The 27,427-nt window shown below is 45.6% G+C and overlaps 1 protein-coding gene across 3 annotated transcripts in view; it reads right to left on the reverse strand.

Annotated features, from left to right (window-relative positions):
- Positions 1-27,427, reverse strand: part of TTC8 (tetratricopeptide repeat domain 8) — an 81,888-nt gene that overhangs the window by 52,634 nt on the left and 1,827 nt on the right. For 2 of the 3 annotated variants that reach the window (XM_075926735.1, XM_006122333.4), the window contains exons 2-4: positions 17,481-17,510; positions 6,715-6,835; positions 1,397-1,460 (exon numbers count right to left, since the gene is read on the reverse strand). In XM_075926735.1, coding sequence (XP_075782850.1) covers positions 1,397-1,460; positions 6,715-6,835; positions 17,481-17,510 — 215 coding nt within the window. The remainder of the gene's footprint in view (positions 1-1,396; positions 1,461-6,714; positions 6,836-17,480; positions 17,511-27,427) is intronic. The other variant, XM_006122334.4, reaches the window with a different exon arrangement.

Below are 27,427 nucleotides of genomic sequence, written 5' to 3' on the forward strand. Positions count from 1 at the left end.
CCAGAACTTCCCTTGGAAGTCTATTCCAGAGCTTAACTACCTTATAGTTGGAACATTTTTCCTAATACCTAACTTAAATTTCTTCTGCTGCACATTAGGCCCAATACTTGCCCTACCTACTGAGGACATTGAAAACAATTGATTACTATCTTTCTTACAACAGCTATTTTCATATTTGAAGACTTATCATATGTCCCCTCACTTTTTTTTTTTTTTGTCAAGACTAAACATGCCTGGTTTTTTAATCCTTTCCTTATAGATCAGGTTTTCTAAACCTTTTAAAATTTTGTTGCTCTTCTGTGGACTTTCTCTAATTTGTTCACAGCTTAAATTTTGGTGCCAAGAACTGAATACACTACTCCAGTTACAATCTCACCGGTGCTGAGCAAAGTAGAACAATTACTTCCCATGTCTCACGTAAGAGGTAATTAATACATCTCAAATGACATTAACCTTTTTCAAAGTTACATCACACTGTACAAAACTACATCCCACTGTTGGCTGAAAATCAATTTGTGGTCCATTATAGCCCCCTGATTCTTTAAAGCAGTACTACTGTAGTTGTACATTTGATTTTTATTTTGTAAGCACAGCAATTACACTTGTCTTTACTGAATTTCATCTTGTTGATCTGAGATCAATTCTCTAATTTCTCAAGGTTGTTTTGAATGCTAATCTTCCAGAGCACTTGCAACCCCTCCCGAGCTTGATTTAGCCTGTATATTTTATAAGCATACTCTCCATTCCTTTAGCCACATCATTAATTAAAATATTGACTAGTACCAAACAGAGGACAGACCCGTGGGACTCCACTAGATACATATATCCTTTCAGTTTAGCAGCAAACCATTGGTAATTATTCTTTGAGTACAGTCTTTCAACCATTTGTTCACCCACCTTATAGTTACTTTATCTAGAAGTGTGCTTATGAGAATATCACATGAGACTGTCAAAATCCCTACTAAAATCAACAACAGGTCATGTTTACTACTTCCTCCAATCCACTCTAGATCAGTAACCCAGATAAAAAAAAAATTAAATTGGTTTGACATGATTTATTTTTGACAAATATTACTTATCCTCTTATTACCCTATATAAGTGCTTACAAATAAATTATTAAACTTGTTCCAGTATCTTTCTCAGTATCAGAGCTAGGCTGAAAGGTCTATAATTCCCAGCTTCTTCCCCCAATCCCCTTTAAAGACAGGTAACTATATTTGCTCTTCTCAAGTCATTCTGGAGTAGAAGTTTTATTTCCACCAATTTAGCAATAAAGAATTGCTGCACATTTACACCTAAAGTACTGTAATTTGTTCAATTATGTTACATTAATGTACTGATCCTAAATTTAATATATGTACAAGTTAAAGCTGCCAAACATAAGGAAATGCATACCTAACAGCTGGAGTGGGACCTCCACCATGACTTGTTCCAGGGAGTTTCAAAGAAGTTCCTGGGCCTATAAAATAAGAGTATTATCACTTAATATTTGCCTATAGCACCCTAAGGTTGCATGGTACTTAAAGAGAATGAAGATCTGGTCTTCAAATCAGGGATCTTATAGTCAAAATTAGATGTGACATTTCCTTATTAGAGCATCCTGAACTGTAAGTCCCCCTGCTATTCTTCTGCCTTAGTACACAAGGGATTTGTTGGTGCTATACAACATGACAGTTCCCTATCACTCTAGTTTGCGGTGTCCCCCTGCAGCATCCACAGAAATACCAAATCGACTGTCTCCAAATCTGCTGTCTCCAAAGAGACAGATTATACACCAGTCTGTGGGCTCAGCTGACAATGCACCTCTCAATTTAGCATAATAGCACTGAGATGAAATAATAATAAAACAATAAACTTATTAATAAGAACACAGAGTTAAGTGATAGTAAGCAAAGACAAAACAGAAACTGAAAATGGTTACAAATAAAACAAAAATATAATTACTTTTCTGGCAATAAAAATATCTCAACAGGTTACAATCCTTGTCTAAGGCAGTTCTCTCACCTACAGCCACTTCTTAGTGACACCAACTTATGGTTGGGAATCAGACATTCATGGAAAGCAAAGAGCACTGATCTCTTTGTTCCTTCAGTGATGGATGTCCTTTTGCTTCACCCTCTTCCCAAAAATTCATTGTCTCAAGAGTCAGGATGACTAGCTGGGGTTTAGACTGCCATTTATTCTGTGGTGTGCTGATGCCATGCTGTTACCTCATCATCCTGATAACTTGTGTTAACAGATGCAAATGAACTGCCCGTTGTCTTTGCCATCATCATGTTCAATTTACGTTAGAGACATGGGCAGACAAGCAGAACCACATTTTTTTGTCTGATATGTCAAACTTACATATCAACCCCCCTCAACAAAACATATTTTCAGCACAAATACATAATTCTCTATACACCATCCACACCTCAAAATGGTATTAATGGCCAGTGTCACCTGATACTACAGTGGGCCTTCTGCCAATTGGCATTCAGGAACTCTTACGGTCACAGATATGAAAGTAAATGACTTGAGGAGAGATGATGGCAGATGAAGGGGGATGTGATGGAATACCTAACAGAGTTATGAAAATGTTTGTTTTTCACTGTATGCACCATATTGGATACTTTCCTTTGTTAATTAAAAGGATGGCCTTCAGAACAGAGTCAGAGTGAATGTGGAAAAAAGTAGAAGACACCAAATACAGAGAAGGAAAGAAAGCTTGAGTGACCTACAGGGTCAGGAAGGATGTGTCATATATTGACAGTATAACCTTTTCCCCTTTGGTCTCCTGTTTTTCTCACCCTTTGTGGTCCTGCCCATGCACCTTACTAACTTCAGTCAAACTTTTAGTTAGACATCCTGGGGAGCATCCTACGTCAACAGAGTACTTCATGTCAGATACTGGGATGCTGAAATTTCGAAATAATGGATGGCTTGTGTAGATGTGGGGCGCCATGTAGTGTAGACGTTCCCTTGGAGGATTAGCTGTGTTAGTCTGTAACTTTAAAAACAATGAATAGTCCTGTGACACCTTAGACACTAATAAAAATATATAGCTGTCATAGGTATAACCCACTTCATCAGATGAGTTGAGTAGAAATAACAGAAAACAATACAGAACAGCAAAAGAAGTACTGGTCAATTGTAGGACCCATGTTAAGAAGGCTAATTAAGCGGGCTGGATTGCTTCAGGTTAGGGAGTTGTCTGCAGGTAAAGACTGGCCTGTCTCCAGTCCCCCCAACCTGAAGCAAATTCTTTCCTGCTGCCACACATCTCAACTCTGATACACTCGCCCAAGAACCTTTCCCTACAACAAACTGTATTGCCACCTCTGTCCATGTAGCTATATAAGCAACACCATCACAGGACCTAACCACCTAAGCCACAACATCAGGGGTTCATACAACTGCACAACCTCTAATGTGATATTTGCCATCAAGTGCCAGCAATGCCCCTCTGCCAAGCTGGACAATCTGTATGACAAAGGATAAGTGGATATGAATCAGACATCAGAAATGGTAACACACATAAATGTGTAGGGTAACACTTTAACCTGCTTGGTTATTTAATCACGGATTTAAAAGTAGCCATTCTTCTATAAAGGAATTTTACTAACCAATTACAGAGACACTGCAGAACTGGAATTCATCTAGGAGTTTGACATTGTTACCATGGGCTTAAATAAAGACATTAACTGGTTGGAGCATTACAAAGCCAATTTCTCCTGACTTTCGCATCCTCATTTTCACATCAAAAGCTATGAATGGAGGACATCCAGACCACTTAATTAGCCTCATTAACATGGATCCTACAATTGACATACCTAGGTTCACTGCGGACAGAGGCTGCTCCAGGAGATATGGAGCAGCTTCTGTCTGCTAGGAGCTCACCCCCTTGGTGGGCCCAGGTTCACTGCGGACAGAGGCTGCTCTGGGAGATGCGGAGCAGCCTCTGTCTGCTAGGAGCTCACACCCCCTGTGGACAGGGGCTGCTACTATGAAGCAGCCTTTGCCTGCGGCAGGCCCAATCCCATCATGGACAGAGGCAGCCTCACTACAACCTCCCCTGTTCCCTCACCCCCTGCTGCCTCCATTAGAGGCAGCAGCACACGGGGAGGGGAAGGGCAAGTGGCACTGCAGAGCCGGTGCTGGGGGGAATCCGCTTTTAAGCCGTTCCCCCCCTGTACCAGGTCCTGCTTCCCCATCCCTTGCTACCTCTGCTACAGAGACACCAACGGGGGAATGCAAACAGTCGACAAGATCAATCGATAAGCCTAGGCTTATCAGTTAATCATCTAGTCAACTACTCGTTGATATCCCTTTAAGTAAGCCAATCCCTTTAGTTACAGAACACACAGAGAATAACAATCTTACATTATTAGAACCCTGTGTTTGTGAGAGTCGCAGAACCAGATAAAGCTCAGATTCCTTCATTAATGATCAGACCACTGTTATTCTGAGTGCTATGGCAGTTAATACATACATAAAATAGTGAGACCATTTTTCTGAGGCTGAGTCTCTGCCTTTCATCTATTAGAGGGGTCTCTTGAACTTGCCAACATAGGTAGCTACTTTTTTTTTAGATATACATAAAATCATAGAACACTAGAACTGGAAGGTTCCTCGAGAGGTCATCTAGTCCAGTCCCCTGCCCTCAGGGCAGGACCCAGCACCGTCTAGACCATCCCTGATAGATGTCTATCTAACCTGCTCTTAAATATCTCTGGAGATGGAAATTCCACAACCCCCCTAGTCAATAAATTCCATGGTTTAATCACCCTGACAGTTGACTCATATTTAGCTTATGATCCACTATGACCTCTAGATCCCTTTCTGCAGTACTCTTTTCTAGGCAGTCACTTCCCATTTTGTATGTGTGAAACTGATTGTTCCTTCCTAAGTGGAGTAGTTTGCATTTATCCTTATTAAACTTCATCCTATTTACCTCAGACTATTTCTCCAGTTTGTCCAGATCATTTTTAATTATGACCCTATCCTCCAAAGCAGTTGCAACTCCTCCCAGCTTGATATCATCTGCAAACTTATTAAGCGTACTCTATTTAAATTGTTGATAAAGATATTGAACAGAACTGGTCCCAAAACAGACCTCTGCGGAACTCCACTTGTTATGCCCTTCCAGCATGATTGTGAACTGTTAATAACTACTCTCTGAGAATAGTTATCCAACCAGTTATGCACCCACCTTGTAGTAGCCTCATCTAAATTGTATTTGCCTAGTTTATTGATAAGAAGATAATGCAAGACCATATCAAATGCCTTACTAAAGTCTAGGTATACCATGTCCACCGCTTCTCCCTTATCCACAAGGCTCATTATCCTATCAAAGAAAGCTATCGGATTGGTTTGACATGATTTGTTCTTTACAAATCCATGCTGGCTGTTCCCTCTCACCTTATTCTCTTCCAGGTGTTTGCAGATGATTTCCTTAATTATTTGTTCCAATACCTTTCCTGGCACAGAAGTTAAATTGAATGGTCTGTAGTTTCCTGGGTTGTTTTTATTTTCCTTTTTTTAGATGGGCACTATATTTGCCCTTTTCCAGTCTACTGGAATCTCTCCCATCTTTCATGATTTTTCAAAGATGATAGCTAAAGCCTCAGATACCTCCTCTATCAGCTTCTTCAGGCCCTGGTGACTTGCAGACCTCTAACTTTTCTAAGTGATTTTTAACTTGTTTTTTTATTTTATCTTCTAAACCTACCCCATTCCCACCAATATTTGCTATGTTAGGAATTCCTTCTTCATCAGACTTCTTGGTGAAAGTTCATTTGCATGATATAAACTGCCTCTATTAGCCATAGGCAGTCTATCCCTGAAGTACTAGCTGGAAGGCCATCTCCTTTTCAGTCCTTGTTTTAATTTTAGACTGACTATAGTTTTCCACAATGATGGTGAAAAATTTGGAGAGAGGCTGTGTGAAAGAAGCCAGGAAAGGGACAGAGAATAGACCCAGAGATGGAATAAACCTAAAGGCTATGTCTACACTGCTGGTTTTTGCCAGTAGAGCGTATGCTAATGAAACGTTCATTAGCAACTTCTCGCACTTCATTTATATAATCTCTGCCCCAGGCTTTTTGCACAAGAGGCTTTTGCGCAACAACTAGCAGTGTAGATGGATCCATTTTGTGCAAACCCCCCCTTTTGTGCAAGATCTGTATAACTCCTTTTTTGAGGCATAAGGAACTTGTGCAAAAGGGTTTTTTTGCACAAAACGAAACCATCTACACTGCTAGTTTTTGCGCAAAAACCTTTTGAGCAAAAGGCTTGGGCAGAGATTATACAAATGAAGCAGGAGAAGTTGCTAATGAGCGCTTTATTAACATACTCTCTGCCAGCAAAAGTCGGCAATGTAGACATAGCCAAACTGTCAAGTTTGTAAACAGACTATTTTTCTTTCAGCTGAATTTCAATGTACCTTTTACAATGACGTTATATTATTATTGAACATTTATTGTGACTGTGCCTAAAAATCAACACTGAGTTGATCCCTTTAATATTATGTACTGTAAAGAATTTTCACCTAAATATATTAAAATGATCAGGGTTTGTCAAGTGGCGGCAAGCCCCGCTCGCCAGCTACATGGTTTGGCGCTGCGCATGCGCTGATCGTGCTGCGGCACCGTGCTGGGCTAATATCTACTCACCACTGGCGAGTAGATTGCCCTAATTGTCGAGCCCTGAAAATGATGTAAGTCTTTACTTACGTGCAACTTGAGCAATGGCATTTTCATCAAGCATCATCTCTGCTATTCCCTCCTGATCTACGTCAATTTCATCCACATAAACCATTTCTGTTAGAGCTCGTGTTTTCAAAATCCAAGCAGCCTAAGTAAGGATAAAGCAAATAAATAAATTAAATCATACCTTTAAGTCCTAGAAAGGAATCTAAAACGTTCAATTTTAGTAGGTTTTAACTTTTTAAACTCCCTTTATCTACTACATATTTAAGAGAGTTTTGTATGTTTGTCTGTCTGTCCATGTGTCTGTCTGTTCAAGAAATCTTCCTAAATGGTAAATGCTAGGACCACCAAGTTCAGTATACAGTTTCCTCTTATCATAACTTAAAACATAAGAGTTTGGTTGTGCCAGGAAAATGGGATGCACCTGGAATGGGACTGCTTTCAATAAATCCAGAGAAAAGAGACAGAATCACCTGGCAGGTGAAAGGGGCTAGCCGTGGCTGCCTCTCACCCTGGAACTGTCTCAGACTCAAGCCTCCTATTCCCCCAGGTGTCTACCTTTAGAAAGGGTAAGGAGGACTGAAACTTACTCCTCCCCCAATTCATACCGGAGCATTGCTAGCTATTCCCCTTCATCATGGAGCGAGAGGAAAGTGCAGTTTGCTGCATTCTTCACTCTGGCTGGAAAGCATAGGGAGTAGTCCAACCTGGATTTGCTCCAGCTGGAGGACATGCACCCCTTCAGCTGTGCCTGCTGGAGCTGCAGCTGCTATGGACAGGCCCTTCTCACTTGGCTCGAAGATGCTGTTGCAAGAGAGGGCTGGGGTAGTCCTCTCTTCACAGGGAAGCCTGCACACTGAACCCTTCATCGCCAACCCTGCCCCAGAACAATGATTTAAATGATACAGGAACATTTTCATTTTATTGTTCATAAAACAAAAATTAATTGAGTAACATTGGGTACATCTTCTAGTATTTTATATTTTGTTTGGGTTGAGAGAGCTAGTGATTTGACTAACTAATGGCAGAACTGCATGTACTATACATTCAGAACATTAGGACTGGTCTTTGGAACAAGCAATTGCTTGAAGTTCTATGGCTGGAAACATTTCCAGACTCAGTTCCAAATCTGTAGTTAGTCAGTCTCCCCTTAGCTACACCATTTTGTCTGAACTACATCCCTCTGTCGAAAGAGAGATGTAACTTAGGCAAATCGAAAGTGCAAATGAAGCGGGGATTTAAATATCCTGTGCTTCATTTGCATAATGGCGTTGGAGCACTTTTTCGAAAAGCGTTTTTCAAAAGTGAAAGCAAAAAAACAAAACCCTTTTTCAAAAGATCCTGTACTCCAAGTTTGTTTGTTTTTTAAGAGGGGGAGGGTTCGAAAGAACCATGCCTAGACGTCGCTTTCACTTTCGAAAAACCCTTTTTCGAAAAAGCGCTCAGATGCCATTATGCAAATGAAGTGTGGGATATATAAATCCCTGCTTCGTTTGCACTTTTGATTTGCCTAATTTACATCCCTCTTTCAACAGAGGGATGTAGTTTAGACATACCTTATGTACCTTACCGTAGGCAGCTTAGGGCACAGGAAAAGAAATCTTACAGTCTTACAATCTTACAGGGAACTAAATTATCAAGAGGGACTCTTAAATGCTAACATAACACCTTTCAGTTTCTATACAGGCAGCCTTTAAAAAGGAGAATCTAAATCTACTTTCTTCAGAATATCAGCACTAATACACCTATATGTCTACCACTATACTAAATCTAAGCAAATGCACAGTATAACTGAAACATTGGGAAGCAAATTGGACAGGCAAACAGCTCAAGTGAAAAACTTGGAGGATTATATGAAATGATAAATTACTCAAGCAATGGTAAATTACTTAAAGATTTTGCTGTATAAAGAGATCAGTGTAGGTTGTTTCACCTATCAAATCAGAGGAGAAAAGCTTCAGTGGTTAAACAGAAACTCTGAAGTACTAACATTGCAGATACAGTTGCCTTCTTAATAACTTAATATACATGTACTTACAGGCCTAGGATGATAAAAGGGATTGCAAGATCAATCAGTAACTTTCTTTCAGACATTGAACAGACTACCATAAACATTGCAGAATGAGACTTCTTATTAAAATAATCAGGTTTATTTCTTCTCTGACACTGGCCTAAATGGAAAATTTACAAAGCATGCGTAATGTTTGCAAATTAGAAATAGCAAGGTTAATTTTTCTCCTAGTGAAACCAAAGGCATTAAACACATAAGGACAAATACTTTTTTCTAAATACAGAAACAGTGAAAGGCCTGCTATAGAAGGAATCTCAAACTTTTCTTAGTGTGAAACACGTTTTAATAGAGAATGACTCAGAATCTTTCCCTCATTTATGACTGCATAGACCATCTGCTATCACAGTTGTATTATAGGATATCTCTGTGACAACTATAGTATTGCTTACATAGAAAAGAAATACCAGGAAAATGTATTTTAAACCACATTTTAGTGCAGTATTGAGCTGGGACAAGAGAAAGCAGCTACATGGTAAGTTCAACCACATTTAGAAATCTGTTAATAGTAATAGGAGAAATGAAGAGAACAGGGCAATTTGAATCTATCCCAGTCCAATGTAATACGGGTCTATTTTTATTTATAGTTTCTTAACCTGCAATTTTACATTCAAAGTTTGCAGTTAAAAGTTCATCTCATCTTTACACTTTTTCATGAAGCTCCACACAAGAATTTTATTTTCGTGCTATATTCATCTTTTTGAAACTGCGTATTTCTGACGACCAGTCTAGGCCTTTTCTATACCAGCAATTCAATGAAATTGGAACTATGAGTGTAGATGAACCAATGCTGTACCATGCATCAAGAAAAGCTGCTTTGTGGTGCTTTCTCGTGAAAATTTCAGCTTTCCTTTTTGCATCTATACCAATTCCTGAAAGAGGCCAATTTTAGTATATGCAAAACTCAAATAAATCTTACTCTTCCTCACCAACAAGAAACACTAAGCAACTTCTTTAAGGAAGTAATAAGCATCTTTTTGTCATCATTAGTGAGCTATTAGAAAGTTAGAGCCCTTAGGCTATATGTCTATGTTAAACTACTAATTGGGCATTGCATAGTCAACAATCATCTTAAAAATCATATACTATCTCTTAACTGCACATCAAACTTCAGATCAGATTATGTCTCATGGCAATGCTTCACTTATCAGAGTTTTGATCAAAGCAAAAAATCCCTATATGCACACCCTTTATCTTGGAAGACAAGAGAATGATCCACAAACCTGGTTATCTGTTAATTATACAAGACCAGTAATATATCGCTTCAGCCTGTAACTTGAATCCTGCTGCCCAGGCTCTCAGTTTTGGCTTCAGCCCTGGGCAGTGAGGCCCAGGCTTTAGCCCTGGGCCCCAGCAAGCCTAAGCTAGCTCTGGTGTGGGGATGTTAGCAAGTAGTCAACTCTCCAATAAGCAAATACTTATTGGATAGATGAGTAGCCACTCAACAAGTCGCTTCCCCCCCTTGCTACCTCTATCAGAGAGAGACAGCAAGGAGGGGAGGGGAAGCAGGAGCCGGTGCTGGGGGGAACCGGCTTTAAGCTGGTTCCCCCTAGCACCATCTCTGCGGGGGGAAGGGGAGGCAGAGGCACAGAGGGGAAACAACGCAAGTAGGGACTGCTTCAGTCCCCACTGGTGCCAATTCCCACTGCCTGCACTTCTGCTTTTGAAATATACAAGAGCCCTTAAGGGCTCTTGTATATTTCAAAAGCAGAAGTGCAGCAGGGCGCATGGGTGAGCAGGGATACAAGAAGTACCCACTCGCCCATGCTCTCTGTGGCACCCCCTCCCCCCTCCTGCCTCTATGAGGGGCAGCAAGGGGGGGCACAGGAGCCAGTGCTGGGGGGAGCCAGCTTAAAAGCTGGTTCCCCCCAGCAACATCTCCAGGGTGCTGCCTAGCCCCAACTGCTCCTTCAGGGCTCTTGTATATTTCAAAAGCAGAAGTGTGGCAGGACGCAAGGGTGAGCGGGGATACAAGCAGTACCCGCTTGCCCATGCTCTCTGTGGCACTCCCTCCCCCCCGCTGCCTCTATGAGGGGCAGCAAGGGGGGACAGGAGCCAGTGTTGGGGGGAGCCAGCTTAAAAGCTAGTTTCCCCCAGCACCGTCTCCAGGGTGCCACCTACCCCCAACTGCTGCCTCTATCAAAGGCAGCAGGGAGGATAGGGGACACTGCTGGGAAGCAGCACCTGTCCACAGTGGTCCCAGAGGGGAGCTGGGCCCCCCACGGACAGGGGCTGTTGCCACCAAGCAGCCCCTGTTCATGGCAGCCAGGGCTGCTCACGCAGCAGCTGCTGTCTGTTGCCAGCCTTGGCTGCCGCGAACAGGGGCTGGTCTGACACCAGCCTCCGTTTGTGGCGGATAGGACTGTCCAATGCGAACAGGGGCTGCTGGACTCAGCGTAAGCTGGCACTGCTGTGCCTCTGCATTTTAAATGTAGTAAGAGCCCAGCAGCTCTTACTACATTTAAAATGCAGAGCAGCAGCACGGGTGGTTCCAGTCAGATCCTAGAGCTACGTCTGTTGCGGCTCTGCATGGCAGCACTTGCCAACTAATTGTATAGTCGAAGCTTCCTTAGTAACAGAGCTTAAGCTAAAGGTGGAGTTGGGAGTGGAACAGGAAGATCCTGAGGATAGGGGGTGGAACAGAACTACGGGCTGAATGAGGCTGGGGGCAGAGCTGTTCTGGGGCCAAAGTGGGGCTGGGAGCAAAGCACTCCCTCCATGCCTCCCAAGGGCACATGCCTAGCCCAAGAGACAGAGCAGGACTGGGGCTGAATGGAATTAGGGTTGGAGCTGGTTTGGGGGCAAAGTGGGGCTGCAAGCTTTATGCTTCCTCCCTACCCCTATGGGGGCTGGCCCAGGCCTCATGTGTGCCCCTCGCTCCAAAGGTCCCTATAGAGCAAGTTTCACAATTTGGGGACCACTGCTTGGACAGGTGGGTTTGTTTTTTTTTAAACACAGTATATAGCAATTTTAGCTATGTGGTTTCTACTAAAATCAATAAAAAGGACAAATCTAGCACTGCATACTGCTTTTAAAATGTGTTTTTAACTGACACTGTCAAAAGAACAAATAACAAACCCCAAACCAGAAAAGACAGACTGAATTTTGCATTTCTCACAACAGCATTATTTGAATGTTAATTTTATTTAGCTGTTTGTACAGCAGTGAATGATTGTTTTCTGACATGAGTGCCATTAAGTCTTAAAGATAAATCTACAACTGCTATGAGCAGGTATAATTCTGTTTACTTTAATGGACTTATGCTTGATTATGTTAGCCATGCATTTAGATATTAAACCTTCATTCATAGGTTTTTCTGTTGCCTTGACTTCTTGTGTCTCTCATATGCAATCCATTAAAAAATTAAGGATGCTTATATATTGGCGAAATTTTAAAATCTCATCACACTTAAGATGGATTGTTCTAGGTTTTTCCAAAACATTTTTGTTCTAATTTCGAAAAAGAACCCATCTTCTGGCACAGACCAAGGCCTTAAGATTTTAGCCAATAAGATTTAATATTCTGAAAGCTAAGTAACTAAATACATAGCATCAGAATTGAAAGTTATATGACCTCAGATATAGCAATTGCTATTTTAATTTTTTTGAGGAACTCATTTTAAAAAAAATTAAAACTATACTGGATGGCTGAAGCAACAAAATATAAAATCTTGGGCTGTGTCCAGACTCAGGGTTTTTTTTCGGAAAAAGTAGCCTTTTTCCGAAAAAACTTCACCTGCGTCTAGACTGCAGCCGCGTTCTTTCGAAATTAAATCGAAAGAACGCGGCTTTTCTTTCGATGGCGGTAAACCTCATTTCACGAGGAAGAACGCCTTCTTTCATAAGTGCTCTTTCGAAAGAAGGCGTTCTTGAATGTAAATAGGGCTTCTTCGAAAGAGAGCATCCAGACTCACTGGGTGCTTTCTTTCGAAAAAGCGGCTTGCTTTTTCGAAAGTTCCGCGTGCAGTCTAGACGCTCTCTTTCGAAAGAGGCTTGCAGTCTAGACATAGCCTTAGTTATTGGTACACGTGAACCTTTAAAGAATGAAAGTTCTATCTTAGTGAGGAAAATAGTAAGAAGCATTATGAAAGTGTAGCGTGTAATATGAAGTGTAAAAATATAATTAGGAAGGCCAAAAAACAACTTGAAGAAAAGCTAGCCAAAAATTCAAAGTAATAGCAAAAAAATGTTTAACTACATTAGAAGCAGGAAGCCTGCTAAACAACTACTGGGGCCACTGGATGATCATGGAACTTAAAGAGCATTTAAAGCCAATAATGCCATTGCAGAGAAATGTAATTCTTATCAAACGCAAAATGGAAGAATTCTTGTCACCAGGACCAGATAATATTCACCAAAGTGTTTTGAAAGAACTGAAATGTGAAACTGCAGAACTAATAACCCATGTATGTAATCTATCATTTAAATCAGCTTCCATACCAAATGACTGAAGGATAGCTAATTTTAAAAAGGGCTCCAGAGGAGATCCTGGCAATTACTGGCCAGTAATTCTAACTTCAGAACCAAGCACATTTACTGAAACTATATTAAAGAACAAAACTGTAAGACATATAGGTGAACATAATTTGTTGGGGAAGAGTCAATGTAGTTTTTGTAAAGGGTATTCATGCCTCATTAATCTAGTAGAATTCTTTGAAGGGGTCAACAAGAATGTGGACAAGAAGGATCCAGTAGCTATAGTGTACTTAGAAAGCTTTTGACAAGGTCCCTCACCAAAGGTTCTTAAGATGTCATAGGGTAAGAGGGAAAGTCCTCTCATGGATTGGTAACTGGTTAAAAGATAGGGAAAAAAGGGTAGGAATAAATGGTCAGTTTTCAGAATTGAGAGAGGTAACTAGTGGCGTTCCCTGAGTCTGTATTGGGACCAGTCCTATTTAAAATATTAATAAAAGATTTGGAGAAAGGAATAAGTATCAAAATTTGCAGATGATACAAAACTACTCAAGACTGCAGTCTGCTTGTGACATAACTAAGAGCTTAAAAAAATTCTCACAAAACAGGGTAACTGGGCAACAAAATGGCAGTTGAAATTCAACATTGACAAATGCAAAATAATGTGCATTAGAAAACAGAATCCGAACTATGAATATAAAATGGTGCGGTCTAAATTAGCTGTTACCATTCGAGAAAGAGATCTTGGAGTGATGGACAGTTATCTGAAAACATCCACTGAACATGCATGAGCTTTCAAAAAAGTGATCTGAATGTTGGAAATCCTTAAGAAAGAAATACATAATAAGACAGACAATATCATATTGCCTTTATATTGGGGAGGAGGAGACTTTTTGGCTTGAGGGACTCCTCTAGGTATCAAATTGTATGATGAGCCGAGGTGAGGCAAGAGTACTCATGCGGTGTGTCATGGGTGGTATAAGGGATGCTAAGGGATGTTACTGAAGTAGGGGAAGAGGACTCTGTGGGTTGTAGCATGGGTGACTCTATAAAGGATGTTATTGAGTTGGGGGGAGGAGGGACTCATGGGAAGGTGCTTTACAGGGGTGGTACCAGGAACTCATAGAGCCTCTGCTAGCAGTGACACAAAGGTGGCCATACCAGGTACTACTGAGAATGGAGACACCCTAGTTGGGATGGGTGCAGTCACTGGATGATTTTGAGGTTCTCAAGGGTGGGGCTGGAGGAGAACAAGAGGAGATGGGGTGCATGGCCACGTAGATGCAGGCTTTTGATGCCAGAAACAGTATGGTGAAGTCATACCTGCGCAGTGTGGCTATGCATATTGGAAGTTGATGCACTTCAAGGAATTGTGAGTTGGGTGCTAGAGAGCATTGAGTGGGCAGAGCTGGGAAATCCCCTGACTCCACTCCCTGGTGAGTGTTCGAGGGCCAGATAAAAAGGGCTGATGGGCTGGACATGGCCTGGTATGTTGTTTGCCCACCCTTTCTCTATATAAGTCCATGGTACACCTACATCCTGAATACTGCACGCAGAGCTGGTTGCCCTATCTCAAAAAATATATATAGGAATTAGAAAAGCTACAGAGAAGGGCAACAAAAATGATTGGAGTATGGAAAAGCTGCCATACGAGGAAAGCTTAATAAAATTGGGACTAAGGGAGAAGGGGAATATGGTAGAGACCTATAAAATGTGTGGTGTGGAGAAAGTAGATAAGAAGGTGCTATTTATTTCTTCTCCTAACACAAAAATTATGTTTCACCAAATGAAATTAATAGACAGCAGGTTTAAACCAAACAAAAGGAAGTATTTTTTTCCATACAATGCACAGTCAACCTGTGGAACTCTTTGCCAGAGGATGTTGTGAAGTCCAAGATAAGAAAAATAGATAAGTTCACAAAGGATAGGTCCTTCAATGGATAGTAGCCAGGATGGGCAGGGATGCCCTTAGCCTCTGTTTACTTGAAGCTGGGAATGGATGACAGGGGATGGATAACTTAATAATTTCCTGTTTTGTTTATTCCCTCTGAGACACCTTGCTTTGGCTACTGTCAGAAGACATGATACAGGGCTAAATTGACTTTTGGTCTAACCCATTATGATTGTTATTATGTATCATTTCAAGAAGTGTTGGCTGACTTTAACCAGTATCAGAACAATAGCTTCAAAGTATAGGGTTAAGACATGGTATAATTTACATATTAGAAAGAAAAAGTATTTATTTTCGATTTATTTGCTTATTTCAAATAACTTTAAGGGGTAACTGGAAAACTTACAGGAAGTAGAATCTGAAGCTGCTCTTTTGGGGGTCAACATTGCAATACAGCATGCCACTGTTTGTGCCATTTAATTATCTTCCTTTTTCAGAGGCTGCCAAGAAGGGCACTCCCCTTTTTAAGGCATTTTTGTTGGCTCCCTACTACAATGTTTTGACTAAGGATATCAACGTGTAGTCAACTATATAATTAACTGATAAGCCTAGGCTTGTCGGTTAATCTTCTTGACTACACAAATTCCACCTCCTCACCCTGCTTGCAGCCTCTATATCAGTAGGAGCCAGGGTTGGGGGGGGAGCTGGCTTAAAAGCCAGTTTCCCCCCAGCACCAGCTCCGTGGTGCTGCCTCTCCCCTCCCCCCCCCATCAGAGGCAGCAGCAGGGGGCGGGGGCAGGGGAGGATACCGTGAAGCAGCCTCTGTCCATGATGACCTGAGCACCCCGCAGACAGAGGCTGCTTAATAGCAGCAGCCATTGTCTGTGGGGGAGTCCGAGTGCCCTATGGACAGAGGCTGCTCCACATCCCATGGAGCAGCCTCTGTTCATGGGGAGCTTGGACCCCCCCCATAGACACTGCTGCCACTTTGTGTTGCTGCCTTTGATACAGAGGCAGCAGCATGGGGGGGGGGAGGAAGCCGGTCTGCGCGAGGAGCTGGTTTTTAAACGGTCTCCCCTTGCAGACCGTCTCTCCCTGTCACCCTGCGCCGCTGCCTCTCATACAGAGGCAACAGCATGGGAGTGGGGCTGCGAGCACACTGGCTGCCAGCCCCACCCCAGGGACTATCGAATAGTCATGTAACCACAAAGATTTAATGCGTTTACACAACTGTTCAATTTCCCGATATCTAATATCCCTAGTTGTGACCTTGTGCTTTTTGCCATTACTAGCATGATTCTACCAAGTGAAATTTCCCATTGTACTCCATCGTTTTCACCACACTAGTCTCTATGGCTCAATGTTTCCTCCACAGTTGTCTCTGCCTTCTTTCATGATGCCTCCTATGCTTCTAACATGCTTCCGAAAGTCATTCATGAAATCACCTCAGTAACAACATTTAAATCCATCCTTAAAACTTATTTCTGCCATCTCCCCTATGAGAAGTGTGAGGGAAGAGAAGTAATTAACCAAAAGTAAAACAAAAACTAAAAACCCATCCAACCAAAAACAATAACAGGAGCACACTGGCTCTTCTCAGTAACTACATGAGTCTACCCTCATCATCTTCCTCTTCCCTCGTTGTTTACTTAACACTCATAGTTTTATCAGATTTAATTTAGCCTGTCTGCTCTTAAAGGCAGAGGTCATGTCTTTTCTTTTTTTATGACAAACCAACCTAGCACGTTTCTGGGCATAGAGAATTTTTTTTTCACATGGATTTAGTAGGAACTGGATTGAGACAAGTTTATTTCACATAAGATACAGAACAGCCATAAGATCAGGGGTAGGCAATAATTTTTGACCATGGGGCCACTTCAGAAATGTTTGTAGTGGGGGCGGGGCCTCAGGCGGAAGGGGTGGGGCTAGGACAGTTCCGTGCTTCCTCACCCACAGACCCTGATTGGTCTGAGGATGGGGGAATGCACAGTCTTACCCCACCCCCGAGAGAATGGCCAGCTGTTCTGAACAACTGGCGGTTCCCTCTAGATACCTCTGCCTTGGAGGTGGAGGAGACTTTGCATGCTCCCCCCTACTGCCCCCTTGTCAATCAGGGCCTGGGGAGGGAGAACAAGTGAAGTCTATACCGAGACCCCATGTGTAGCAAGCTTATTTGTAAATTTACAGCGCTCTTGTCTGCTTTACCAGGTGGACCCTGCTGCTGGACACAATGTTTCATATTGCACTTTAATGTGTTTCTGTTAGAAAAAGCTGTTCATTCATTTCCACAGCTTGCCATATTAAGTCACCATGTAGACAAGCCCTAATGAATTAAATGAAACAAACATCACTATACAACATGCCATAACCTCTGCTTAGTGTTTATTTTTCAAATACTGGATCTTATGAAATTTTTTACCTGAGAAACTGTGAATTCGGAATCAGGCTCCTAGAATGCACAAGAAAAGAAATGTGAAATGAAAAATGGAATCAAACAAGCCATAAATGGAAAAGCAATGAAACATGCAAACTAAATCAAAATGTTGGATGCGACCTCTCTTGGCCACTACCCACCATAACCAGATTATTTAATCCTCTAGATTTTTAAGACCAAAGAGATGTTTTTCATATCAGAAGTAGATTTACCGCAAACAATATTTCAGATACAGTTTGCTTTGTTGTTTCAGTTTGGTCACAGTTGGAGAGTGCTGCAAATCCATGAACATCTGCTTTATATCTGCAGATGTGGATGCGAATATCCACAGCTCATTTTTGCAGATATGGATGCAGATGCAGATACAAATTTTGTTTCTAGAACATTGCAAATTTGCAGATATCTGCAGGTATCTGCATCCATGGATGTCAATGCGAATATCTATGACTCATTTTTATGAATACAGATTCAGATACACATTTTGTATCTGCACAGGGCTCTACACGTTTACCAAGTCATAGATTAAACATTATAGATTTTAAAATTTAGGTGAATAACTCACATATATTAGAAAATGTACAACATCTGATGGGACAGCTAAAATACCACTATTAAACTTAAGTGACACTCAAAATAAATACAAAATTTAAGTCCATGAACATGTAACAAAAACCTGACACATGGCATGCATGAAGAAAAGTGATCCCAAATGTTTCAGGATTTAAACTCTGAAACTTCAGCACTGCAGTACAACTTGAGCTACAGCTAACTATATTGGGGTAAGAACAGATATTTGTGTGGGATTATAGTAGCTGATATCACAGCCAAATATCCTGCAACAAACCCCTTGCCAACTCTGCCCACATCTCTACTCAAGCAACACCATCACAAGACCTAACCACATCAGCCACACCATCAAGGGCTCATTCACCTGCACATGTACTAATGTGATATGTGCCAGCAATGCTCTTTTGCTATATGTACATTAGCCAAACCAGACAATCTCCATGCAAAAGAATAAATGGACTAAATTAATTTGCAAACCTGACACTATTAATCTGGGTTTGAAGAGGGACTGGGAATAGTTGGCTCACTACAAAATTAATGTTTTCCTTTCTTCCTATTCACACCTCCTCATCAACTGTTGGGAGAGGGCCACATCCACCCTAACTGAATTGGCCTAAAAGCTTCAGAGGGGTAGCCAAGTTAGTCTAAAAACAAATCATAGTCTAGCAGCACCTTACAGACTAACAAAACCTGTAGATAATACCATGAGCTTTCGTGGGCACAACCCACTTCTTCAGCACTAATCAGATATCCAAAAAGACAACACACAGACACCTGTTGGAGAACACTTTAACCAGCCCGGGCACTCATTAATGGATCTCAAAGTCACCATGTTGTTTCAGGCCAATTTCACAAGCCAAATACACAGGGAAGTCTTGGAACTTAACTTCATTTACAGGTTTGGAACCCATCACAAAGGTATGAATAAAGACATTATCCAGCTAGCACACTACCTTCCACATCCTAATGAATTAAAAAAAACCAAACAAGAGGTATGTAAAAACAATTTGCACCTTCTCTAACAGCTTCATGTAACATGAACACTCTAACTGACTTTTTCTCCCTTTTTTCTCTTCCTTCTCTCCCCCTCATCACCTACTATTTATTTTGGAACTGGACCTTTAATACTCCATTCATCTGAAGAAGTGGGTTGTGCCCACCAAAGCCTATGATACCATCTACGTGTTTTGAATTGGCCTAGTTAGCACTGATCCTCTACTTCCGTGGTCACCAACCGGTAGATCGCGATCTACCGGTCGCTCTCAGAGGCTCTAAGAGTAGCTCTTGAGCCAGCTCTGAACTACGCGCATGCACAGTACATTTACATTAGATTTCCTCATTTGAGGAGCAGCTATTCACCGAGCAACACCAGTGGTGAGTAGCTGCGCGGAATGGTGGGAGGTTGGGAGGGCTGAAAAACCCCAGCCAACTGGCTGTGGGTTCAGCCCGGAGGAGGCTGCCCCGCGCTCCAGCTGATCGGTGGCTTCCCTTGTGCACCAGCCCACGTGGAGCTTGGTGCACCCTGGCTGAGCTCCATGGTCAGCTGGCCGGGCAGCCACTTCTGTTCCCGCCCACTGGCTGTCCTGCGCTCAGCCAGGGAAACTTGCTCCAGCACAGCTGGAGCTAGGTGCAGTCTCCCTGGGCTGCCCGGCCAGATGGCCATGGCGCTCAGCCAGGGTGCACCACGCTGCACGTAGGCTGGTGCACAAGGGAAGCCACCAATCAGCTGGAGCGCGGGGCAGCCTCCTCCGGCTGAACCCACAGCCAGCTGGCCAGGCAGCTTCCCCTGTGCACCAGCCCTCATGGAGTGTGGTGCACCCTGGCTGAGCGCCATGGCCAGCTGGCCGGGCAGCCCAGGGAGGCTGCACCTAGCTCCAGCTGTGCTGGAGCAAGCTTCCCGGGCTGAGCGCAGGACAGCTGGCAGGCGGGAACAGAAGCGGCTGCCCGGCCAGCTGGCCATGGCGCTCAGCCAGGGTGCACAAGGGAAGCCACCAATCAGCTGGAGCGCGCGGCAGCCTCCTCCAGCTGGCCGGGCAGCCGCTTCTGTTCCTGCCCGCTGGCTGTCCTGCGCTAAGCCCGGGAAGCTTGCTCCAGCACAGCTGGAGCTAGGTGCAGCCTCCCTGGGCTGAGCGCGGGGGGGTTGGCGTCGGGAGAAGCGCGCGCGGGGCTTCCCTGCACCGGGGGAGGGAAGGTCGGCCCCCTGGGCAGGCGTGCGCGGGCTTCCCTGCACGGGGGGGAGGCGGCTGGCCCTGGGGCAGGCGCACACCTGGGGTTTCCCTGCGCGGGTGGGGGGGTTGGCTCCCTGGGCAGGCGCGCGCGCGGGGTTTCCCTACGCAGGGGGAGCGTCGGCCCCGGGGCAGGCATGGGCTGGTTTCCCTGGGGGGAGGGGAGAATCCTGGGAGGAGGGAGATGCAGGGGACTCTCCACCTCCACTGGCACCCCACTCCCCAGCCACAGAATGCTGTCCCCACTCCCCTAGCCCCAGCCACAGAACTCTGTCCCCACTCTCCCGTCCCTGCTCCCCGAACTCTGTCCCCACTCCCGTCCCCACTCCCCGAACTCTGTACCCACTGGCGCTCTGTCCCCTGCTGCAGAACCCTGTTCTCTGCCCTCCCAGCACCCTGTTCCCTCTCCCCTTCCCCCAGCCACAGAACTCTGTCCCCACAAAATGTATAATTATAAATGTTTCATTTTAGATTTAAATAGCATGAATAAAAAACAGACCATTTATTTCATAGCTATAAACACCTGATTTTAATTGTATGTATCGCATAATTTTAAAATAAACTGTTTATCAGAGTGTGTAAGTAAGGGCTGGGGATAGCAAGTGATGGAAGGAGGAGAATAGAGAGGGCGGGGCTTCAAGGAAGGGGCGGGGCAGTAGATCATCGCCTGTTCTGAGATTTAAAAAGTGATCTTGGGTGTAAAAAGGTTGGAAACCACTGCTCCACTTGATAAGGTGGCTCCCTTCTTTAAATGTGCTAGTACATTTATGCCTGGCTCTGTAATTTCCACTCCAGTGCATCTGACAAAGTGGATCTTTGCCCAAAAAAGCTTATGCTGAAATAAGTTGTTAGTCTCTAAGGGTATGTCTACACTACAGCACTAATTCGAAATAAGCTAATTCGAAATAACGCATCTAGACCCAAAAACTAATTCGAATTAGCGTTTTGCTAATTCGAAATAGCGTGTCCACGCTGATTGGATGCTGGGTCGCATTTAAGGAAAGCTGAAACTGGTTCCAGCAGGGCATCAGGTCAGTAGTTGCTTTGTGTGGCTGCTGTCTGAGGCTATCTGAGGCTCATGCTTAAAGGGACCCCCTGGACAGCTGGTTCTGAGCTTTTTCGTTTGCTTGCCTACCTCGCTGAGAAACAGCGTTTTCCTCTCTACCTGCTTATGTTGGTGGTTCTCATTGGGGACGCCGCCGCAGTTAGCACCATGGAGCCAGAGCTCGCCCTGGGCATTCTGGTCCAGTTTTTGGACTTGCTGCTGCAAGCCTGCCATTTGGCTGGAGGCTGCCTGGCACCATCTGGGGCACATCAACCCCTTGCCCCTCCCCTTGGCCTCCCTGGGGGCAGTAGAGGAGCCGCAGCAGCGCCTGGACACCAGCATGCCCCACCACATCTGGCGTCTGGACACCAGCAGCGACTGGTGGGACCGCATCGTCCTGAAGCGCTGGGGAGACCAACAGTGGACCCAGAACTTCAGGATAAAGAGCTTCCTGGAGCTCTGTGAGTGGCTCGCCCCTGCTCTGCAGCGACGGGACACATGCATGAGGCCCACCATCCCCCTCTAGAAGTGTGTGGCCATCACCCTGTGGAAGCTCTCCATGCCGGACAGCTACCGATCCGTGGGGAACCAGTACGGTGTGGGGAAATCCACTGTCGGAGCAGTGCTCATGCAGGTACAGCACTCACTGGCCACTGGGCTGGGGGGAGAAGGGGGCTGCAAGAAGGGCATGGGCTGCCTCAGGGAAAATGGGGGATGGGGAAGAGGCAAAAGTGCCCTGCTCGGGAGGGTTCGGTCTGTCCCAGCCGTACTACATGCTGCCCACGGTGGCCAGGATCGCAGCGGGAGTTGCTTCTGGGAGTGGGGCACAGGGCAGTGCCAGGGAACGAACACTCTCAACCACCCGGGCACCCCAGTGATTCGCAGTTTGGCGTGTCTCTCTGTAGGTGGTCAAGGCCATCAACAGGGTGCTGCTCCGCAGGGTGGTCTGCCTCACCGAGCTGGATGCGGTCATCCAGGGGTTCAGAGCCCTCGACATCCCCAACTGCAGGAGGGCCATCAACGGGATGCACATCCCCATCTGTAACCCGGAACACCAGGCCTCCCAGTATATCAACCACAAGGGGTACTTCTCCGTGCTCCTGCAGGCCGTGTCTGACCACCGGGGCCAGTTCATAGACATTAACGTGGGCTGGTCCAGCAAGGCACACGACACCAGGGTATTCCGGAACTCCTCTGTGTGCCAGTGGCTGCATGCTGGGACCGTCTTCCCCAACCGCCACATCAGGGTCGGGGATGTTGACATGCCCATTTGGCTAGTGGGGGATGCGGCCTACCCCCTACAGCCCTGGCTAATGAAGCCCTACACGGGACACCTCAACCCCCCCGCAGTAGGCCTTCAATGCCAGGCTCACCAGGGCCCGCATCAGGGTAGAGGGGGCCTTCGGATGCCTGAAAGCCTGATTCCTATGCCTCCTCACCCGCCTCGACCTTGTCGAGCACAATATCCCTCCCGTGGTGGCATCATGTTGTGTGCTGCACGATTTATGTGAGCGGAAGGGGGAGGCTTTCCTGCCAGCCTGGATGGCTGAGGCTGACCGCATGGCTGGCCAGTATGTGCAGCCCTGCACCGCCGCCATCTGGGAGGCCTTGCGGGGGGCCGTCCAGATCCAGGAAGCCCTGTGGGAGAGCTTCCTGGTGGAGGAGGACTGAACTCTCCCTACATGCCCCACTAGGGCCTTCTTCCACCCTCACCTCCTTCCCCTTTCCCCTCCCTAATGCCCCTTTCTAATGTCAAATAAAGACACCTGTTTGGACAAAAAAATCTTTTATTTTACATAACTGGGGTGGGGGAAGGGAGGAATGAGGGTGGGAGAGGGGAGGGGAGGGGGAAACCTGGGAGGATGGAGCTGGAAGGTGGAGGAAGGGAAGGGAAAGCTCGGGGTTCGGGGTCTTGCAGGTTCTCCCGTCTCGCAGCACTGTGGGTGCGGGGGCGTCAGCAGGGCTGGACAGAGGCATAGGCGAGCCAGGCAGCTGCCCAGGGCGCCAACCAATGGGGGGCGCCTGATGGCAGCTGTAAGGGGCACGCGGTGTCCCTTACAGCTGCCATCAGGTGCCATGCGCCCAGCTCCCACAGCGCCAGCCTGCCCGGCCAGCAACGCCCTTCCGCTGCATGGTCCGGTGCGCGCACCAGCAGCGATGGCTGGGCTGGACTGGGCCACGCTTGAGCCATGCACCCTAGGGGCAGGCCCCGGGCTGCGCGCCAGCAGCTGTAGCCAGGCCGCGCATGTGCTGTGCACCCTGGGGGTGGGCCTGCGCACCCTATGGGGGTGGGCCCGCACATGTGCCGTGCGTCCGGTGGCAGCGCTATGCGCCTGTGCTGCCAGAATACCTTGGGCCGGCTCTGGCGCGTCTGGGGAGAGTGGGTGTGAAGAGTGGGGCAGGAGGGACGGGGGGGGGGGGGCAGGAAGTGGGAGGGGGCCCAGGGGCGGGAAGAGGAGCGAAAGCTGAGGCGGCCGCAGGGGCTGGAGCAGGAGGAGGCAGGAACCTTTCCACTAGGGTCTGGAGATGACCTCTGAGGGCACGGCCCTGCTCCTCCAGTGCCTGCAAGCTCTGTTGCCGCAGCCGCAGGTCCTCGCGGACCCAATGTTCCTGGTTGCAGAGCTGCTGCCCCAGCAGCCACAGGTGCCGCCGCTGGTACTCCTCCTGGTTCCTGGTGTGCCTGCTGGCCTGGGTGCGAGTAGCTGTTCCAGGCAGGGTGGTGCGCTCTGCAGCCCCAGGTGCTGCGGCTGTGGTGAAACAAGAGCAGTGATCAGTTCTCCCTGGGGACACAATGGGTGAAACCCAGCCCCCCCTCTGCAAGGCGAGGTCGGCGTGTGGGTAACAGGTCAGGGCCCCTGCATGACACCCAGCTGCTACTCCATGGTGGGCAAAGCCCAGGCGCACGGTCCCTGGGCTCCCTCTCCACCCCCCCACCCCCATATACATAAAGGGAGCATGATGGCACTCACATGTGGAGCCCTCCCCGGCCTCAGACGACACAGCAGATGTGATCTGTGGGTCCTGGGTCCTGGGCAGGCTCCCTACAGGCTCCTGCAGCTCCTGGCTCTCGGCGTCCTCCTCTTCCTCCATTTCTGCCCCAGGATCAACCACCGCCCGGGAGGCATGGACTGTGTGAGCCCCCAGGATGCGGTCCAGGGCCTCAAAGTGAGGGCAGGCCTCTGGGTCGGCCCCTGGTTGGGAGGCCCTGGAGTAGGCCTGCCGCAGGTCCTTAATTTTGTAGTGGACCTGCTTCTTGGTCCGCATGTTGCCTCTGGTGGCCAGGCTGGCAGCCACGCGGCTGTAGACGGCCGCATTCCTGTGTCTAGTGCAGAGATCGTGGATACTGGAGGCCTCCCCCCAAACCTTGATGAGGTCCACGATCTCTGCACTAGACCAGGTGGGCGCCCGCCTCTTGCGGATCAGGGCAGGCTCCTGGGAGCCGCTAGCCTGGTCCTGGGAAGAGGTGGAGGGCTGGGTAACAGGGGGTGGCTGGCTCATCCCGTGCCAGGTGCAGGGTCTGCTGTCTGGATGCTGGCAGGCTTGCAACTGGAGCAAGCACTGTAGCCAGACTGTGCCCCTTTAAGGGCTCCGGGGCTGGGAAGGGGGCAGAAGAGTTTTCCTGGTTTGGCCCAGAGTGGCCACCAGGGCAACCTGGGAAGGGCTAGCCTCCAGCTAGTTCAAATTAAGTGGCTACACAGCCTTCATTCAAACTACTTATTTCAAACTAGGCGTTACTCCTCATAGAATGAGATTTACCTAGTTCGAATTAAGCGCTCCGCTATTTCAAATTAAATTCAAAATAGCGGTTTGCATGTATAGCCACTATTAAAGTTAATTTGAACTAACAGCTGTTAGTTCGAATTAACTTTGTAGTGTAGACATACCCTGAGAAGCCACAGGACTCCTCGTTGTTTTCACAGATACAGACTAACATGACTGCCCCAATATGTGATGCTTAGCAGCTCAGTCAAAGCAAAAAAACCAACAAACCCAACAACAATAAATGGTCTGGTAGCACTTTATAGTCTAACAAAACATGTAGATGGTATCATGAGCTTTCTACAAAAGCTCATGATACCATCTACATGTTTTGTTAGACTATAAAGTGCTACCAGACCATTTGTTGGTTTTTTTCCTGTACAGACTAACTCAGCTACCCCCTGAAGTTTCCATAGGTAGTTATTAATTGTTAATATTCACTTCTACTTGCCGAACATGAGATGCGTAGGTCCAGAGTTGGAGAAGTACTAAGCATGTAACTGTAAACAAAGTCAATGGGAACTGTATTTTTGCACATAACACATGCTATAAAAACACTAAGCACTCTGGATATTAGACCCGTGGCATCTCAACTTGGGCACCAAAACCAATGGACATCTTTTACAATTTTGACCACATTTACTCTGTGGTTCAGTTTTTAATTTTAAAATCGAGAATACTGTTACCTTACCTCACAGAAGGGATGTGATAGTGTACACGAGTAAACATTTAACTGATGAACCTGGGCTCATCAGTTAATCTTGTTAGTTACATGTAACCGCTACCCCGTGCTGCCGCTTCTATATCAAAGGCAACAGCATGGGGGGTGGAAGGAGAGCAGGCAGGAGCCAGTGCTTGTGGGGAACCGGCTTTAAAGCCGGCTCCTCAGGCGTACCCTCCTCCCATCCAGCGCTGCTGCTTCTTACATAGAGGCAATAGCATGGTGGGGCAGGCAGGAGCCGGTATGTACGGGAAGCCAACTTTGAAGATGGCTCCCCATGTGTACTGGCTCCCACGGAGCCGCCTCTCCTCTCCCCGTGCTGCTGCCTTTTAAGCCAACTCCCTGTGAGCACTAGTTCCCACCTGTCCCCTTTCTGTCCTGCTACCTCTTACACAAAAGTTCAGCGAGTACATGTTTACCAAAATAAACATATTTTAACATCCCTACCTCACAGGAATGTTGTAAAGATGAATTAATGTTTTTTAAAAACTCAGAATTTATGATGGTAAGCATAATAGAAAAGTATTCAGTACAGGTTTTGGAACGTGTGAGAAAAATAATGCATGAGGCCAATAGTTGAATAAGAATAAAAAGAAATGCTGTTAGACCATCCTTTAAAAATTCACAACCATTGTAATTTTGAATTACAGAATTTTAGAATAAGCATGTAAAGATGTGTGTAGATATTTGAGTAAAGTGTACCACTTGAAGTTCTGACTTCAAAGATTATCATATGCTTTGATATCTGCCCTTTTGAGTGTCTTAGAAACCAAATATTAACCTTTATTAAATGCAGAGAAAGCAGATTTGTGTATGTAAATATGGCTTTCTTTTTAAATTTATTATTTTTAAGAGGCTCAAAACAATATATATCGTTAGACTTAATTTAAGATAAAAGTGCAAATAAGAACATAAGAATGGCTGTACTGGGTCAGACCGAAAGTCCATCTAGCCCAGTAGCCTGTCTGCCGACAGTGGCCAACACCAGGTGACGCAGAAGGGGTGGACCGAGACAATGATCAGCGATTTGTCTCCTGCCATCCTTCTCCAGCCTCTGACAAACAGAGATCAGGAACACCATTTCTATCCCCTGAATTTATTTATATTAAATAAATTAAAATAAAAATGCAGACTTGAGGCGTGCTACCCCCTTTTCCCTATGAGCCATGCACCATGAACATATGACAGACCGGACAAGGTACGTGAGATACTTTTTTTTTGGATCATGTTCTGCTGATGGATGGTACAAACTTTTGAGCTACACAGAATTCCCCTTCAGGTCTGGGGCAAAAGCCAAATGTCTGAGCTAACTAGATGTTGGGACAGATTGATAAGCAGAAGCAGCAAAATGTTGGAGGAGGTCACTTGCAATGAAATGGGAAATTGGGGGTCAGATTGTTATACAAAGGGTTTGAAGTGGGCAATTAAGAGTAACAGACAGTAGGGATATGAACGGGTACTCAGTGATGTTTACTGGTTAACATGGGTCTAGAGCCACTGTCAGCCCCAGCACTGGGACCAGGAGCTTGCCAGCGGCAGTCCCTGGCCCCAGCCCTGGAAGCTGGTTAACTGGTAGATTAACCTAATGTTTAACCGGTTAACTGATTAATCAGAA

The sequence above is a fragment of the Pelodiscus sinensis genome, chromosome 4 (genome assembly GCF_049634645.1).
Source record: "Pelodiscus sinensis isolate JC-2024 chromosome 4, ASM4963464v1, whole genome shotgun sequence".
Lineage (NCBI taxonomy): Eukaryota > Metazoa > Chordata > Testudines > Trionychidae > Pelodiscus > Pelodiscus sinensis.